Raw genomic sequence first — 15,503 nt, forward strand, 5'->3', positions numbered from 1 at the left:
GCAAGCTCCACAGGACTGGATCTCTCTTTGTATCCTGAGTGCCCCAGTAGCCATAGGACTACACTTGTGGATACCTGACATGGAGTGGATGACCTAGTTGTTGAATGAATGAATTTAACTTATAATCTCTTCTTTTTAGGCCCTTTGCACACTATTCTTTCCAAACAGAGATAAGCATCCACCATGCGCCCTGTTTGATGGCCCTGGGCTCCCTGTATCATGCCTAGACCACAGTTGCCTGCTTCGATACCTCAAGGCACACCTCACTCACTGGAGCCTTCAGTTAACCTGACCCTGTCTCCCTTATGCCATCACAGTGACTGCAAATACTTGATCTGTAATCAAAATTTAAAAGAACAAATGAAGCTCCTATTAGCCATGCTGGCTAGCTTTTGACTACTTGACCATTTCCCCTGTCTGCTCTCCCACCTGCTATATGCCCCCAGAGACTGGCTGCAAGAACTGCTCAGTCATGTCTTTACCTTTTAGTTTCCGTTGAGTTCAGCCTATGAGAGCTTCTGCAGGTGACTACGAGGAGAATGGGCCCAGAGTGTTCATTCCCCAGGCTCCTTCCCTGCAGGGTCCTGGAGGGTTGGCTGTGTCCAGTGGTGTGCTGGAGTCTGCTTATATCAGCTTTTGATAGCCACGCTACAGACTTCTTTCCAACTCCTTATTTAGCGACTTCACATTCATAGCTCGAAGTCAATTGTGATGAAAACATTTACACAGGAGAAACTGCCAATGCTACAAATCAGTGTTTTTTTATTTTTCTTCAGAGAGCCAGTTGTTAAACCTTTACCAGTATACCACTTGCTCTGTCCTTCTTCCAAAGGCCCCAGCTCCAGGCAGGGAGACACACTCCATGTAGCTTTCTCTCCAGTTCTGATAGCCACTGTCTCTGCTTGATTCTTCATGCCTAGGGTGATAAGGAGGTCCTGAGGTTACTAATCTTGAGGAACTGAGCCATTGTTAGTTGCTTTTTTTTTTTTTTTTTTTTTTTAAGACAGAATCTCGCACTGTCGCTCAGGTGGAGTGCAGTGGCGTGATCTCGGCTCACTGCAACCTCTGCCTCCAGGGTTCAAGTGATTCTCCTGTCTCAGCCTCCTGAGTAGCTGGGATTACAGCTTCCAGGGTTCAAGTGATTCTCCTGTCTCAGCCTCCTGAGTAGCTGGGATTACAGCTGCCCACCACCATGCCTGGCTATTTTTTTTTTTTTTTTTTTTTTGTAGTTTTAGTAGAGACAGGGTTTCACTATGTTGGCCAGGCTGGTCTTAAACTCCTGACCTTGTGATCCACCCGCCTCAGCCTCCCAAAGTGCTGGGATTACAGGGGTGAGCTACTGCGCCCAGCTGTTAGTTGCTTTTTCTAAATCTTCCACACACTTTGTAAATAATCCCTTTAATAAACTGTACCTAGAGTCCTCATTTTGAGTGTATCCTCTAATTCCTTCCTGGACTCAAGTTGATACCTTTAGTTTAGGAAACAAGACCATTAGGTTGCCTAGAGTGGTCATAAACTCCCAGTTAAACAGACTGCAAGCTCAAGGTCCACTTCCCCAAACTCCAATAAGAAATCAGTGCTCCATTTTTTCCCATGGGCCTTTGCCCTTTGGGACATTGATCTCAAAGAGCTACCCTGGCAGAATGCTTATGACAAACCAATGATGGAGGCTGGGTTTGGGTATTAGTCAGGTATCCTGGCCATTGCTCCATTTAATTCCGTCAGAGAATTGTTCTTGTCCCTGACAATTTAAAGCCTTCAAGTTTGACCTTCCCAACCTTCAACCTTAACTCATGTGAGGTTGTAGCCAACCTTAGTTCTCAAGTTGAATGGGGAGTCTGTTTCATATTACATGTTGTTTTCTTCTTCCTATCAAATTTCTTATCTCTGCAAGCTAATAATTTGTTATTCTGTTGGGGGTAATCCATATGGCAGCAAACAATGTCACAGCTAATTGCTATATACAAATCAGGGATAATAAAAGTTAATTGGATATGTCTGTAAACACTGTATATTTGGAATGGATGCATTTCCAGTTAGTATCAGTCTGCTTATGACAACCAAAACACTGCTTATAGCCAATCGGCCAGAAATTATGTTCATGGATACACATAGACATGATTGTGAACCACAGACATTTATGAAATGCCTATTCGCCAAACACGTGATTCCACCTGCTATCAGAAATTCAGACATGAGGAAGATTCAGTTATGCATTGAGGTCACAGATAAGTGCAAGAGATGACCATGGACAGAACTAATCACAAGTTAAGGTGTAGGAAGAGATGTTATAATAACAGTTGCAAAGAGTGAGTCTGGAGGTAGTGTGTATATTTTATTTATATACTCTGTGTAATCCCACAGAAGATTTGGGAAGCCTTACAAAATGCATAGAATAGTAAAAAGAAAAGTTAGCAATGGAATGAGGCAGAGTGGAGGAGAAACACATACAGGAAAATAAAGGCTGGGGTAAATGTAGGGGACCAAAATGCGCAGACACCCTCTGGATATTTGCTAATGGTGATCATACATTTAGTGCTAAGCTCCTAGCAGGCAGAGCAAAAAAGCAGATACAATTATTAACAACAAAATGCTTGCCACTCTGAGGAAGAAGGGGAAAAGATTATATATTAAACACATTTTATGAGCAAGATTGCATTTTCATAGGCTTAAAAAGGAAAAGCATTTTCCAAAGTGTAATTCCTTGCTGCACCGGCATCACAGTCCCCTGGCAGTACTCATACAAAATGCAGATTCATGAGCCCATGCCAGACCTAGTGATTCAGACAGAGGTGGGGTTTTTTTTCTTTTTCTTTTTTTTTTGTTTGCTGGAAGCAGAGAGGGGCCTGAGTTGATTCAGAGTTTTGATAAGTAGAAAAATGGACGAGATTTCCACAGTAACCAGTTAAGAGCCCCTGAGACAGAAGACAGCAAGGCCCATAAAAAGCAGTAAAGCAGAAGGCAGATTTGGGGAAGAAAGCATTGTTGCTAATGGGCTGGAAACTGGCAGGGACACAAAGCTAGAAAGGAAGGTTGAGGACACAGCATGGAGAGCCATAGAGACTCTGCCGAAGGTCATGTTTTTCCTTTTTTAAAGGTAGGAGTCTCCTTCAGGACAGAAGGAGGAGACCTGGCATTTAGAAAGGTCTGGCAATAATATAGAAAATGGGGCCCAGGAGACCAAGGGCGTACAGGCAGTTGCTGCTATAGTGCATGGTGTCTTGGTGAGCATCATGGCAGAGGACGTAACTGTGTGAATGGAAACTGTGTGAGTTGAAAGGGTGAGCTGCATGGCCGCCAAGTGCAGCCCTTAGGACTGGGTTCAGGTTGAGCATAGGAGATGGCAGGCATCATGTAGAAAGGATTGATAAATGGAAGTTGACTCTAAGATTTGGGCATGAAATAGGCTTGGAGTTACTAATAGTCCAGGGTAGTTGGGAGAAGAAAAGCTTCTACTGGGGAGTGAAAGGAGTTGAGGATGAGTTATAAGAACAATCACAAGGATCTTAGCACTAACAGCGGAGGCAGCGCTCCTTTCACGGGGACACTAGCTGCAGGGGGTCTGTTCCTGCAGACCCCTGATTCGGCGATGGATGAATAAACATACACTGACACACAGATATTCTGCTTTGCCAGTCCAGCTGAGGGTCTGAGCTGCTTAAAGGCTCCAAGATGAGTTCTACAGTTGCGACTGGGCCCATATGGGTTAGTGAGGCTCTTATTTATTCAGTAAGACTAATTAACAAAAGTTGTGAGTAAACACCACTAGAGGGTAAAGATTAAAGGCCAGGTTCTCAGGCCTAAAGTAAACACCATTTGCGGGTAATAAACTTCTGCCGGCCACCAAGTAGGAGGCAGTAAAGTGTGCCTGGTAGGACAGAGGTTAGTCTTAAGCCCATGTAAGTAAACAGGATGGGAAGATTAACTTCCCACATTCTTCTGTGCTTGTACCCTCATCTTTCTGGCTCCTGCAAAGACACCCTGGCTGCCTTCAGCCAAGCAATCTGAAGCTGTGCAAACTGTCAGGCCTTCCAAGAGAGTTTTTGACTATTACTCTAACTATCTTCCATATTTTTCCCACCAGCCTGATTGAACCCCAACAAACAGCATCTTATACCTACAAGGTATGTGCTGTATGGCAGGCGCTGTGCTGATTTCTTTGTCTGGAATATTTCATTGAATTATTGCGACAACGTGAGAGGTGTTTTACTACTCCTGTTTTACAGAGGAGGATACAGTGACTTAGAGAAGGCATTTATCTGAAGTCATGCCACCTGGAAGTTGTAGAGCCAGGGTTTGAACCTGGGCCCTCTGATCATAAAGTCTATGTGTGTGACCAGCGTGCAGGACCACTATGTGACGTTGGTAGAAGAATGGGTCCTTCATGTGGCCGGGCCCCCTGTGGTTGAAAATGACAGCAATAATAATAGCTAACCTTTGTTGAGAATTGTCAGTTCAATTGTAAACAAAGCCCTTTGTGTACATTTTTAAATTTTAATTCACACAATAACAATGCTTTGTGAGTAAATGTGATTATTTTACTCTCATTTTACAGATGAGAAAACAACAGAGAGGTTGACTGGCCCCAGGTCTCATAGATATGAAATGATAGAACTAAGAGTTGTACACATGTATCTTGATTTCAGAAGCTGCTCTCTTAGCTGTCAGGCTGCAACAAATCCCAAGATAGTAGTTAAGAATGGAGGAGAAAACAAGAGAGTCACCATTATGAGTTGAAACCAAGCAGTGAGAGAACATCCAACCTAGAACACACACATGACCATGGGAGAAAGCTGAAGAAATGGAGCCCTTGACAGCATCTGGGATGTGGGACTCTCACTAACTGAGTTTGAGAAAATGCCTTTACCACAGGGAGCCTCAGTTTCCTCATGGGTAAATGCAGGACAGTCTTTCCTAACTCATAGTTTTATCCATGTTAAATAAAATAGTATACTTATAATGATAGTTTATTGCCTGCCAAATAATAACTCTTCTGTAAATATTAGCTTCTTATATTATTTCTACTAGTTTGCAGAACTGCTTCCTGTTCGTGAGAAAATGACCCTTGAATGGAGATGATGACTCTAATTGAGATAATGCAGAATAAAGGAAAATCATATGTTTGTATGGGGTGTGTGTGTGTGTGTGTGTCTTTTTGAAGGGGGGGGGGTGGGTAGGAAGTCAACAGCCAACCAAGGAATAAATGTTTAGAAAAGGCAGTGACTTCATTCTGGAATATCTTGCAAATAAGATTCATTGAAGCATTGTAAAGTTATAGCCCAGCTCAATTTAGCCACAGCTTATCCAGGCCAATGATTTCTCTCCCAGTTCCTAAGGAAACTGCAGCAAGTTTAAAACTGGAGTTTACATTGAATTTTCATTACCCAGGCAAATGCGTGCTCAGAAGGTAGTTGGGAAGCTTACGTTGCCAGTCTCCCTCCCTTCCTGGTGACAAGAGGCTGCAATGCGTTCCTTGTGTGTTTGAAGCTAGGTTCATGATTATGCAAAACAAAGCTAGGAAAGGAAGTTATTTATAGCACTTGGATTCAGCAAAATGTTAACTTTTAAATGCTTTTTTTTAAATAACAAATTTTAAACCCTGGAGACCTAAAGATAAATTCCATCTGTATATCTCTCCATGAATTATGCTTAACCAGGAAGACATTTCCAAAGAGATCTTTGGGTAAGATATTTCCATCTCAGGAAGATGAGGAGATTCTTGCAAAGAAATGAAAACCAAAAAAGGTGGGGATTGGGGAAAAAGCTTTATTTATTCCTCAAAGATGCATTGATACTTTCTATGTAGCAGACACTATTTCTGGAGCAAGGGATCAAGAATGAATTAAAACTAGTCTCTCTGTTAATCATACAAGGATTACTGGGAACACTACACAAGAAAATAGCCAGGGGCTTTTAGATGCAGGTCAGACGGGTGTCAGTGAATACTGTGAATGGTGGTAGAAGGGACAGCAATTACCTGATCTGAAACAGATCAGGTGATTGAACCCTGAAACAGAGTTTCTAAATGAGTTTCTAAATGCCAGCCCAGCACTCCCAAGTCCAGGGTTTTGTTTTGCTTTGTTTTTTGTTTTTTTTGCAGAAGCTAAAAACCCATAATACAAATATGAAATTGCCTGAATTGTAAATGTTTGCAATTTGTTGAAAACATTTTCAAAAATACTATGGGGACTAAACAAGACACATCAGCAGACAATACTTGGCTCACAAGCTTCCAGGTGATAACACCGCCTCCAAAATTGTAATAGGCACCGTTAAATACCAAGATAAACAAGACACGGCATTTTGTGGTTACAGACAAAAAGGGCTCCATCCTGCCTGTGAATGAGGAGGAGGCCAAGTCCTATCACAGGTGTGTAGAACTGACCCTGGGCTGACCTCTGAGTAGAGGTGGTGGCGAGATCTGGTATTTAGCAAGTAACACCCCCTTGAGTTGGGAGTGATGTTAAAAAAGGAGAACTAGGGGTACCATCTTCCAGGTATATAGGAGAAACTGGCAGGAAGAATAAAGATTCCTGTGTTTAAAAAGTATGTTTTCTTTTTTTATTTTTTCTTAAAGCAAAGGATAAATGCGGCCATGGGTAGGACATAAAATGCCAGTGTCTTAAAGTGAAAATGGTTAAATACAATGGATTTCAAGACAAAAATGAAGAAGCTGCTTTCTTTTTTATTTTATTTTATTTTATTTTATTTATTATTATTTTTTAAATTTATTTATTATTATTATACTTTAAGTTGTAGGGTACATGTGCATAACGTGCAGGTTTGTTACATATGTATACTTGTGCCATGTTGGTGTGCTGCACCCATCAACTCGTCATTTACATCAGTCACTCATAGGTGGGAACTGAACAATGAGATCACTTGGACTCAGGAAGGAGAAGCTGCTTTCTTATGAAGCTGAGCCACCTGAAGAAGTGACTGCTTTCCCAAACATGAGCTTCCTCCTCTGGACACGTGGGCCATGATGCCTGCCCTGAGAGGATGCCTGAGGGTTAGAGATGACATTGTTCTGACTTAATCCCATTGCTAGCCAAGTGGAATTTCACTGCGAGTTCACTGCTCCATCCTTCCCAAAGGAGGTGCTACAGAACACTTGACTCTTGCCCCAAATGGGATTCTAGATCAAATCCAAATGAGATTCTCGAAAGTCCTGCAATAAAGAAACTTGTTTAGCATTTTTTTTTTTTTGCAAATTGACTTTCCCCAAACTGAGTATGTAAATCCCTTCTTTTTTTCTTTTTGTGTAATACTCCCAGATATCCTGTTCACCCAGAACTCCATGAAACATACATGGAAATTCTGCTTTCAGCATAAATGGCATTGATTTTTGGACAAGATGGTGTTTCTCTACTTTGGGAAGTAGACAAGCTAAGTATTTCATTTGGACAATATTTGACTCCTGAAATCCCTTGGACTTTGTTTCTTTTGCAGATGGAAGATGCGCTGAGTGAAGTAGATTTTCAACTCAAGGTGGATCTGCACTTTACGGACAGTGAACAGCAGTGAGTGTCATGGAAATGGAAATTATTGAATTGTAGTAGTAGCACGATGCTCTCCTCCCCGCTTCCCTACTCCTGGGATAGTCTCATAGGCCATGAATCTCAGAACGTCTCTCAGATAAGCATCTCCTGATAAGCTGCAATGTCCCTTACTCAGGGGTGTGGGCTAAGAAAGTTTGTGTGGTCATTTCAAACCACATACATTTTAGGCAGGCAGCTCAAATGCATACACAGAAATCTCATAACTTGTTGGCTTTATTAACTGGCACTTTCTCATGTCTGACACCTTCACACATCTTACAATGTGATAATAATTGGAGGTTTTAGATTAATGACCCTATGAAGCTACAAATGGCAAATCCCCTTCTGAATCAAAGGAGATTCTCTCAGGATTCAACGTCTTTGTGTGACCTATCTGCTGTTATGTTTCAACTCTGAAACTTGAAACTCCATTTATCTGTAACCTGCTCATTAAATAAGCAGGAGGCAACTTTCTTCTTTCTCATAACTGCTTTCTTTCGGCTTGTTCTGTGGCCTCTTCTTCCTACCCTGGGCTGAGCTGTCAGGCCACTAAGCTGGGATATTTCCGCTAATGAGTAAGTCATCCTTTTTTAGGTGTGAAAAGTCCAGTGAAGTATAATATCAGAACTCTAAACCTCATCCATTGTATAACTTCTTTCTGTTGCCTCCTTTCTCTACCTCACCTCCAGATCCAGGCTTTCCTAGCGTAGAAAACTCCCAGTGTAGGAACAGGGCATGGTGGGGGACTTCATATCCCCCATTTCTTCCCCACTGCAGTTTGCAGGCTTTGCAGGGTCAGGCACAGTAAGGAGGGAAACAGTGGAGAAAAGGGCAGGGGTTCATTTGTGAGTAGGATTGTCATATGGTAAACCCTGAATTGGCCTTAGGATGTTCTTGTGAATTCCTTAGAGATAGACTCCTTAGGTACCCCTGACCAGAAGACTCTCACCCAGCCCCGTCCCTGCAGTTATCTGATGTAGTGATGCCTCACAAGAGGCTGGGTGACTCATTCCTTGCAAGAAGCTCTTTGGGGGTGGATACTTTTCCAAAGCACACTCATCTGGCCCATGGGAAATGGACACAGACACTTTAACCCCCATTCCACATAACCTCCTCTGCCAAGCCTGCTCACTTTTGTTTAGACCAATCCAGCCACCCTCAGCTTCTCTCTTGATGGCCTTTGCAGAATGAGTTGAGCACTAGGAACTGCATTCCCACTGTTCTAGGGGATACAGGGCAATCTCCCTTGAAGACCTCCTCTCTTGGCTTAGGCAAAGGGAGGAAAACTCCTTCTTTCTCCGTTCTGTTAGCAGAATCTCAGCACACGCTGACCACTATCTGCAAATTAAAGTCAATTTTCACTTCTGGTCTCTGTAACCTCTCCAACAAATGTTTCCCCTTTTCCTTTGGAGAATGGGGAGTTGGGAAGCTGAGGAGTCAATGCTGGCAGAACTGTTTCCCTCATCCCTTCAAAGTTCAGATTTGGCCAGGGGCAGTGGCTCATGCCTGTTATCCCAGCACTTTGGGAGGCTGAGGTGGAAAGATTGCATGAGCCCAGGACTTCAAGTTTACGGTGTGTCATGATTGTGCCACTGCACTCCAGCCTGGGTTACAGAGCAAGACCCTGTCTCAAAAACAAAACAAACCAAACAAAAAACAATAAAAAAAGGTCAGATTTCTTCGCAGAACTTCTTCCCCTTCTCAAGGACTGTCCTATCTCTGAAATCTGTCTAATCCGTTATGGGACTGTTCATAACATGAGGAGTTGGGTCCAAGGGGATTTGAACCAAAGATGGATGTCTACTGAAGTGTTAGGGACTTGATCGTGTATGGGAATTGAGAAGGGGCATCCACTGATGTGTAGCCAGTCTTGCCTGGTCCCTGGGCTGGCAGGAGTATCTGTCCATGGTCGTGCCACAGTCTGGGTTCAACTTCACAGATGCCTCATTTTTGTCTCTATCTGGACCCCAGCCCTCTGGCCACCTGCCTTTCTCATCACATCTGCTTTCTCCTTAGCAGGATAGTGTAGAGACTTGAGGAATCCTACCTGCTTCACCCCATCGCCAGGACTTGTTCTAGCACCATACTGAACTCAGACGCCCTAAAAGAGGCTGGCCTTCTTCCCGAGCTATAAACTCAGAAGTAAAGCCCTGACGTTATGGTGCTCCTATTTTCCTCTAACCATCTGGGGTTTCTGTCATTAACACCTCCAGTAACCCACCCCGCCCTATCACTCTGTTCCACTTCCTTCCCAGACATTCATTCATAGCTTTATGGTAGACATTTCCAATTCATCACAGAACCTTGCGGCTAACTCCAAGCTCAGCCTAGAAATCAGCCTCCCACCTGCCCTCCATGTGATAAGCCATAGTGTACACAGTAAATGAGACTTTCTGTTCAGCAAAACAGTAGTTAATGGAGAGCCTGTATACCGGCGACTGGTTTAATCAAAGTGTATAAAACTCAGCAACCTAGACTCTGCACTCATTAACTATAAAACATTGGGGAAGTCTCACACTTTCATAAATCTCAGTAGCTTCAGTTATAAAATAGATATCATTATAGAATACATACCTCATAGGTCTGTTTGATGATTAAGAGAGACAATATATGTAGCAGGCCAAGTACACAATCTGATGGATAAATGTCTTCTTGCTCTTTATGGCTTCTTAGCTGGAAGTGAGGCCAGGCTTCAATGTGTTGCTTCCTCTCCCAAGCACTTAATAATAATAATAATAAGGGTTTTCATGAACTATAAGATTAGCTAAGATGAACAGGAAGTCAGAGGCTGGGGAAGATTGAAAATGCCACATTTTTAAATTTTCATAAATTGAGTTTAAGGATGACAAGGCATCCGTGGCATATCCTGGGGTGGACATTAGGCTCTGAAACATGACCAAGTCATCTGGCTTCTTTAGCATCATATAGGCCTGGGTGGGAACAAAATGGAGAAGCAGAGCCTCTCATATTGGGACAGAAGAGCTCCTGAAATTTGTCTTTTCTGGTGGCTCTCAATGCAGGTGGGAGGATTCTGACCCCTGGAGACATGTGGCCTTGCCCAGAGACATGTTTGGTTATCACAGCTGAGGAGGATGCTTGAGGGGAGATGTGAGCACAGTAAGGGCAGGGCTTCACTTCTGACTTTATAGATCCGAAAGAAGGCCAACCTCTTCTAGGGCCTTAGAACAAGTCCCAGGAATGGTGTGAAGCAGACAGGATTGTCACACTTAGATATTGCCGTCTAGTGAGTGAAGGCCAGATATGCTGCTGCACGTCGTACAGTGCACAAGTTAGCAGCGCCCCCTCCCACCACAAGAAAGCATGACTCGGTCCCCAAAGCAATGTTATGAGGTGAGGAAACTGTGCTTTATTCTAATCTCATATTTGTACTTGTTCCTCTGCAAAGACCCATCAGAACCTGTTTGCACAGGGATGGGAACCTCACTCCTTCACATCATGGCCCATTCTGCCCTGAATAGTTCTGCTGATTGGGAAATTCTTCTTTATTTCAAGGAACGATTCATCCCTGTGCATCTGCCCTCAGTAGATTTCAGTTTTATTTCTTGTGACCACCCAGACAAATCCCAAGTCTGGATGGCAGTTCAGAAAAGAAATCTTCTTGGCCAGGCACGGTGGTTCTCACCTGTAATCCCAGCACTTTGGTAGGCCAAGGCAAGAGGATTACTTTTGGTCAGGAATTCAAGACCAGCCTGGCCAACATGGTGAAACCCCATCTCTACTAAAAAATACAAAAATTAGCTGGGTGTGGGCTCAGGCTTGTAATCCCAGCTACTTGGGAGGTTGAGGTGGGAGGTTTTCTTGAACCCAGGAGGCGGAGGTTGCAGTGAGCCGAGATTACACCACAGTACTCCAGCCTGGCAGCCTGGGTGACAGAGTGAGACTCCATCTCAAAAAAATAAAAAAGAAACCTTATTTGTGTCATTTCCAGGTTAAATACTAGGGCTATTTCTGTGTGTGTTTTTTGTTTGTTTAATTTGTTTGCTTTATTTCCCTTATAAGAACTCAGACACTGTCCTATCAGTGCAATCAAGTTTACCACCATCATTTCAGAGCTTAGAGACCTCCCTGCACCACCACCAGGACCTAAGTTTTATCTCCATTTTGGATATATCTCTTTAAGAGCACAGGAGAGTTACCACCTCTTCATTCTTAATTCTTTACTTTTACTAATGTGGCTTAAATTCTTGTGAACATTTTTGCCATCTTTGCTACACTGATATGTATTCAACATTCTGTTGTTCAAGCCCTAGGGATATATCTGTGATTCATAGGAACCTGGGTCTGACTGGATTCAAAGCAATATTGAGCAGTAACTCAGAAATAACTGTGAATCAGGAAGACCTGGTCCAAGATTACATTTTTGTCTTGTGGCTTTAATTAACTCTTGTTGACTTTACTTCCTTGTCTACAAACAGAATAATGCCAATAAATACCTCCTATAATTGCCATGCGGATTAAAGGGAAAAGTACATGTTCAGTTCATAATAAGCTCTCAATACATTGTAGCCAGAATTAAAAATAATGTAAATGTTAACACCTTGCTGAGATTCATGGGGTAGACCCTTCACCCTCTCCCCAACAGATTTCTTTCTGGTACCAGGGGATCATTATTCATATTCAATCTATGGAGTCATCCTGAGCTCCAATAATTTAGTTGGCTCTTTCACTTGGCCTTTGTTTGCACACAAGCAACAAGGGTTTCAAGGAAGCAAAGCCCGTGGTGTTGGGTCTCCAGAGGCTGCTCCCTCCATCTGGCCCTTTCTGTGCTTCATTTCCTTATCTATGGATGGAGGACAAGCATTTCCTCTCTGTTCTCCTCATGAAAGATGCTCCTCCCAGGTTTCCCTTGTGTTCTGCTTCAGAGAAATTTGCACAGCCCAAATGACTGGTTCTCAGGATTTGAGATTAGTGCTGGGTCTTCCTGGGGCAAACATGGCCCCAGGTTTTATATAGGTAACAACCAATCTTCTTTTAATCATCAAAGATGCTGTGACAGTTGGTTTAATCTCTTAGACTCAGATACGTGTCAATTACAAAATACTGGAGCAGACATTGGGGAACCCTTGATGAAACTAGTCAGATTATTTAAGCACTGTGCTTTGGGTGTCATTCATTCTTTTGTTCATTCAGTCAGTCAATTGTTCATTTTAATTTGTATTTATATTCTCAATACCTGCCAGATACTAGGCTAGGTATTGAGATTATAAAGATGCATTAATCATAGTCCCTTAAGTGGTAGGAATCTGTTCGAAAACATAGGCTCACACAGTCAGTGCAGCATTATGAGGAGAGCACTGGACATCTGGACATCTATGGGGGAAATAAAAATGAAGTGGAAAAAGTAGGAGGCTTCAGTGTTGAAGAGTCTTGAAAAGCTAGTGTGTGCTTCCTATCCATCACTGACACATGAGCTTGATGTTCCTGACAGTGCAGCATGTCACCAGATCTGTTGTGTAGCAGCTGTGTGATATCCAGTAATACCTCTGAACCCTGGTTTTCTCATCTGCCAGTGATGGGAAAAATGATCTCTACCAGGCAGAGCACTTGCAGGACTGAATAAGACGATGTATGCATGGTGCTTGGCCAATGGAGAGGCTTAATACAGATATGCTAGGATGACAGCAGGGGCAACCCACCATTTCTCACATGAGCTCACATGCTTGCCTTCTAGGTTGAGGGATGTGGCCGGGGCACCGATGGTCAGCAGCCGCACGCTTGGCCTGCACTTCCACCCCAGGAATGGTCTGCACCACCAGGTCCCAGTCATGTTCGACTATTTCCACCTGTCTGTGATCTCAGTGACCGTCCATGCTGCCCTGGTGGCTCTGCAGCAGCCCTTGATCAGGTATGAAGTTTGGAGGCAGCCCTGATATGTGGGACCTACCTTCCATTGCAGGTGTGGTGGAGGGGCAGGGAGTTTTCCAGGAGAGATCAGCACACGCAAGGGAGTTTCTCTAAGGCTGCAGGTTTAAGCTTTGGTTCTCATTGAGGAGCATGGGAGAGAGTAAGGAGGAGGTCCCAAGGGGAGACTGGTGTGGGACCCGGAAGTCGAAAACCTGCAAACTATGGCTTACACCAGGAAGACTTGGAGTCTGGCTTCACATTTTTCTAACTGTGCCTTCTTTCAGAAGTCATTTAATGTTCCTGAGCCATATAATCCTCTACAACAGGGATACTAATGTGTATCCCATCTACATAAGATTTTAGTGAATCTCAAATGAAGATAGTGCCAGGCACATGATAGGGGCTTAGTTTTCTTTTTCTTCCCCAAGTAGTTATTTGTTCAAATGTAGAAGGTCCATTTATTTATTTATTTATTTATTTATTCGAGAGGGAGTCTTGCTCTTGTTGCCCAGGCTGGAGTGCAATGGCACAACCTCGGCTTGCTGCAACTTCCGGTTCCCGGGGTTAAGTGATTCTCCTGCCTCAGCCTCCTGAGTAGCTGGGATTACGGGCACCTGCCACCAAGCCCAGCTAATTTTTGTAATTTTTAGTAGACCTGGGGTTTCACCATGTTGGCCAGGCTGGTCTCAAACTCTTGACCTCAGGTTATCCACCCTCCTCAGCCTCTCAAAGTGCTGGGATTCCAGGCATGAGCCACCATGCCCAGCCCATGCATATGGTTTGATTCTTCCCTTCTGTGAATTTTCCCAGAACATGTTCAAGATCATGTGAACCACTGAGGTTCTATGAATGTCCCAAGTGGAGGGACAGAACTGACAACATGTAGCATATTGTACTGTGCTTGCCTGTCTTCATACCTACTCCGAGCATGGCCAGATCGGTGCATGAAATAATTTCAAAACATTACATATACACATGGGCAAAAGTTGCATGTGTGCAGTGTTTATGCCTAGAATGTTGTAGCATGGCATTTCCAAAAGGAATCTTTCCTAATTTCTCTTTTCTGAATGGCTTCTCAGTGCTGAGAGTTTAAGTGCAGGTACAGGAGACTAGAATTTTCACTACGTTTGCTGTTCCTGTCCTGAAGCCCCTGTTCTCTGCTGGGGTCAGAGAGTGGGAAATTAGTTACCCAATCTGACCCATGCCATGTGACCAGGAGCTGGTGCCCCTGGAGGTGTGATCCAGTGACCACATCCATCTGCTGGGTTCCTTTCCTGGCTCCATTATTCTTTTACTCAATGGGTATTTACTGGGGGCCTGCTGTGCTCTAGGAAAAGTGTAAGAGAATATGCAGTACATTCTACTATGGAATATAAAAATACTTTGGAATAGATCTTTCCCTCAGTGAGTTCACAGTCCAATGAAGTGGGCCCATTTGCATTTGTGAAGTTATGCTGTTGTGGTAGAGATTGGTAGAAAATGTTACAATATTCACAGTTACAGAAACAAAGGAGAGCAGACCTGACCTTGGGAAGTGACAGGAGATATAGAATCCAGAAAGCAGCAGAGAGTATTATCATCCTGTGAAGAATATTCCCAAAGGATATTCCCTAGCTCCTAACGCACTCCAAGGCTGGCAAATCACGTCCTCAATGCAGAGTTAAGGGCATGATCTGTCTGCCCTCCATGAGGTGAGGCTAGCGAGGTCAGGTCCTGCGATTAGCAGGCTGTCACTGCTGAAGATGAGGCAAGAGAAGGTGACAGACAGCCTGCGGTAGGAAAGGCAGAGCTTCCTGCAGCAGATTCTGGGGCCCTGGGATCAAACTGTTCTTTCATCGGCTGGAGTCAAGACCATCTTATCATCTAGCCCTACCACTTACTTTTTGGGGAATTCTTGGATAAGTCACCTAACTTTTCTAGCGTCTGTTTCAACATATAAGTCAATGAATGAGTCAAAGTAATTTCCATTTATTTTATTTTATTTTTATTGTTTTTTTGTTTTGTTTTGTTTTTTGAGACAGGGTCTCATTCTGTCTGTCACCCAAGCTAGAGCACAGTAATGCAAATTCAGCTCACTGCAACCTCTGCCAACTGGGC

General features: G+C 43.4%; 1 protein-coding gene across 13 annotated transcripts in view; it reads left to right on the top strand.

Annotated features, from left to right (window-relative positions):
• LOC105488273 (family with sequence similarity 135 member B) overlaps positions 1–15,503 on the top strand; it is a 363,325-nt gene that overhangs the window by 222,291 nt on the left and 125,531 nt on the right. For all 13 annotated transcript variants that reach the window (XR_011606684.1, XM_011752155.3, XM_011752152.3 and 10 more), the window contains 2 exons: positions 7,453–7,523; positions 13,234–13,407. Coding sequence is in view for 12 of the 13 variants with exons in the window: in XM_011752155.3 (XP_011750457.2) it covers positions 7,453–7,523; positions 13,234–13,407 (245 nt within the window). In the remaining variant the exon portion in view is untranslated. The remainder of the gene's footprint in view (positions 1–7,452; positions 7,524–13,233; positions 13,408–15,503) is intronic.

Source organism: Macaca nemestrina, chromosome 8, assembly GCF_043159975.1.
Source record: "Macaca nemestrina isolate mMacNem1 chromosome 8, mMacNem.hap1, whole genome shotgun sequence".
NCBI lineage: Eukaryota > Metazoa > Chordata > Mammalia > Primates > Cercopithecidae > Macaca > Macaca nemestrina.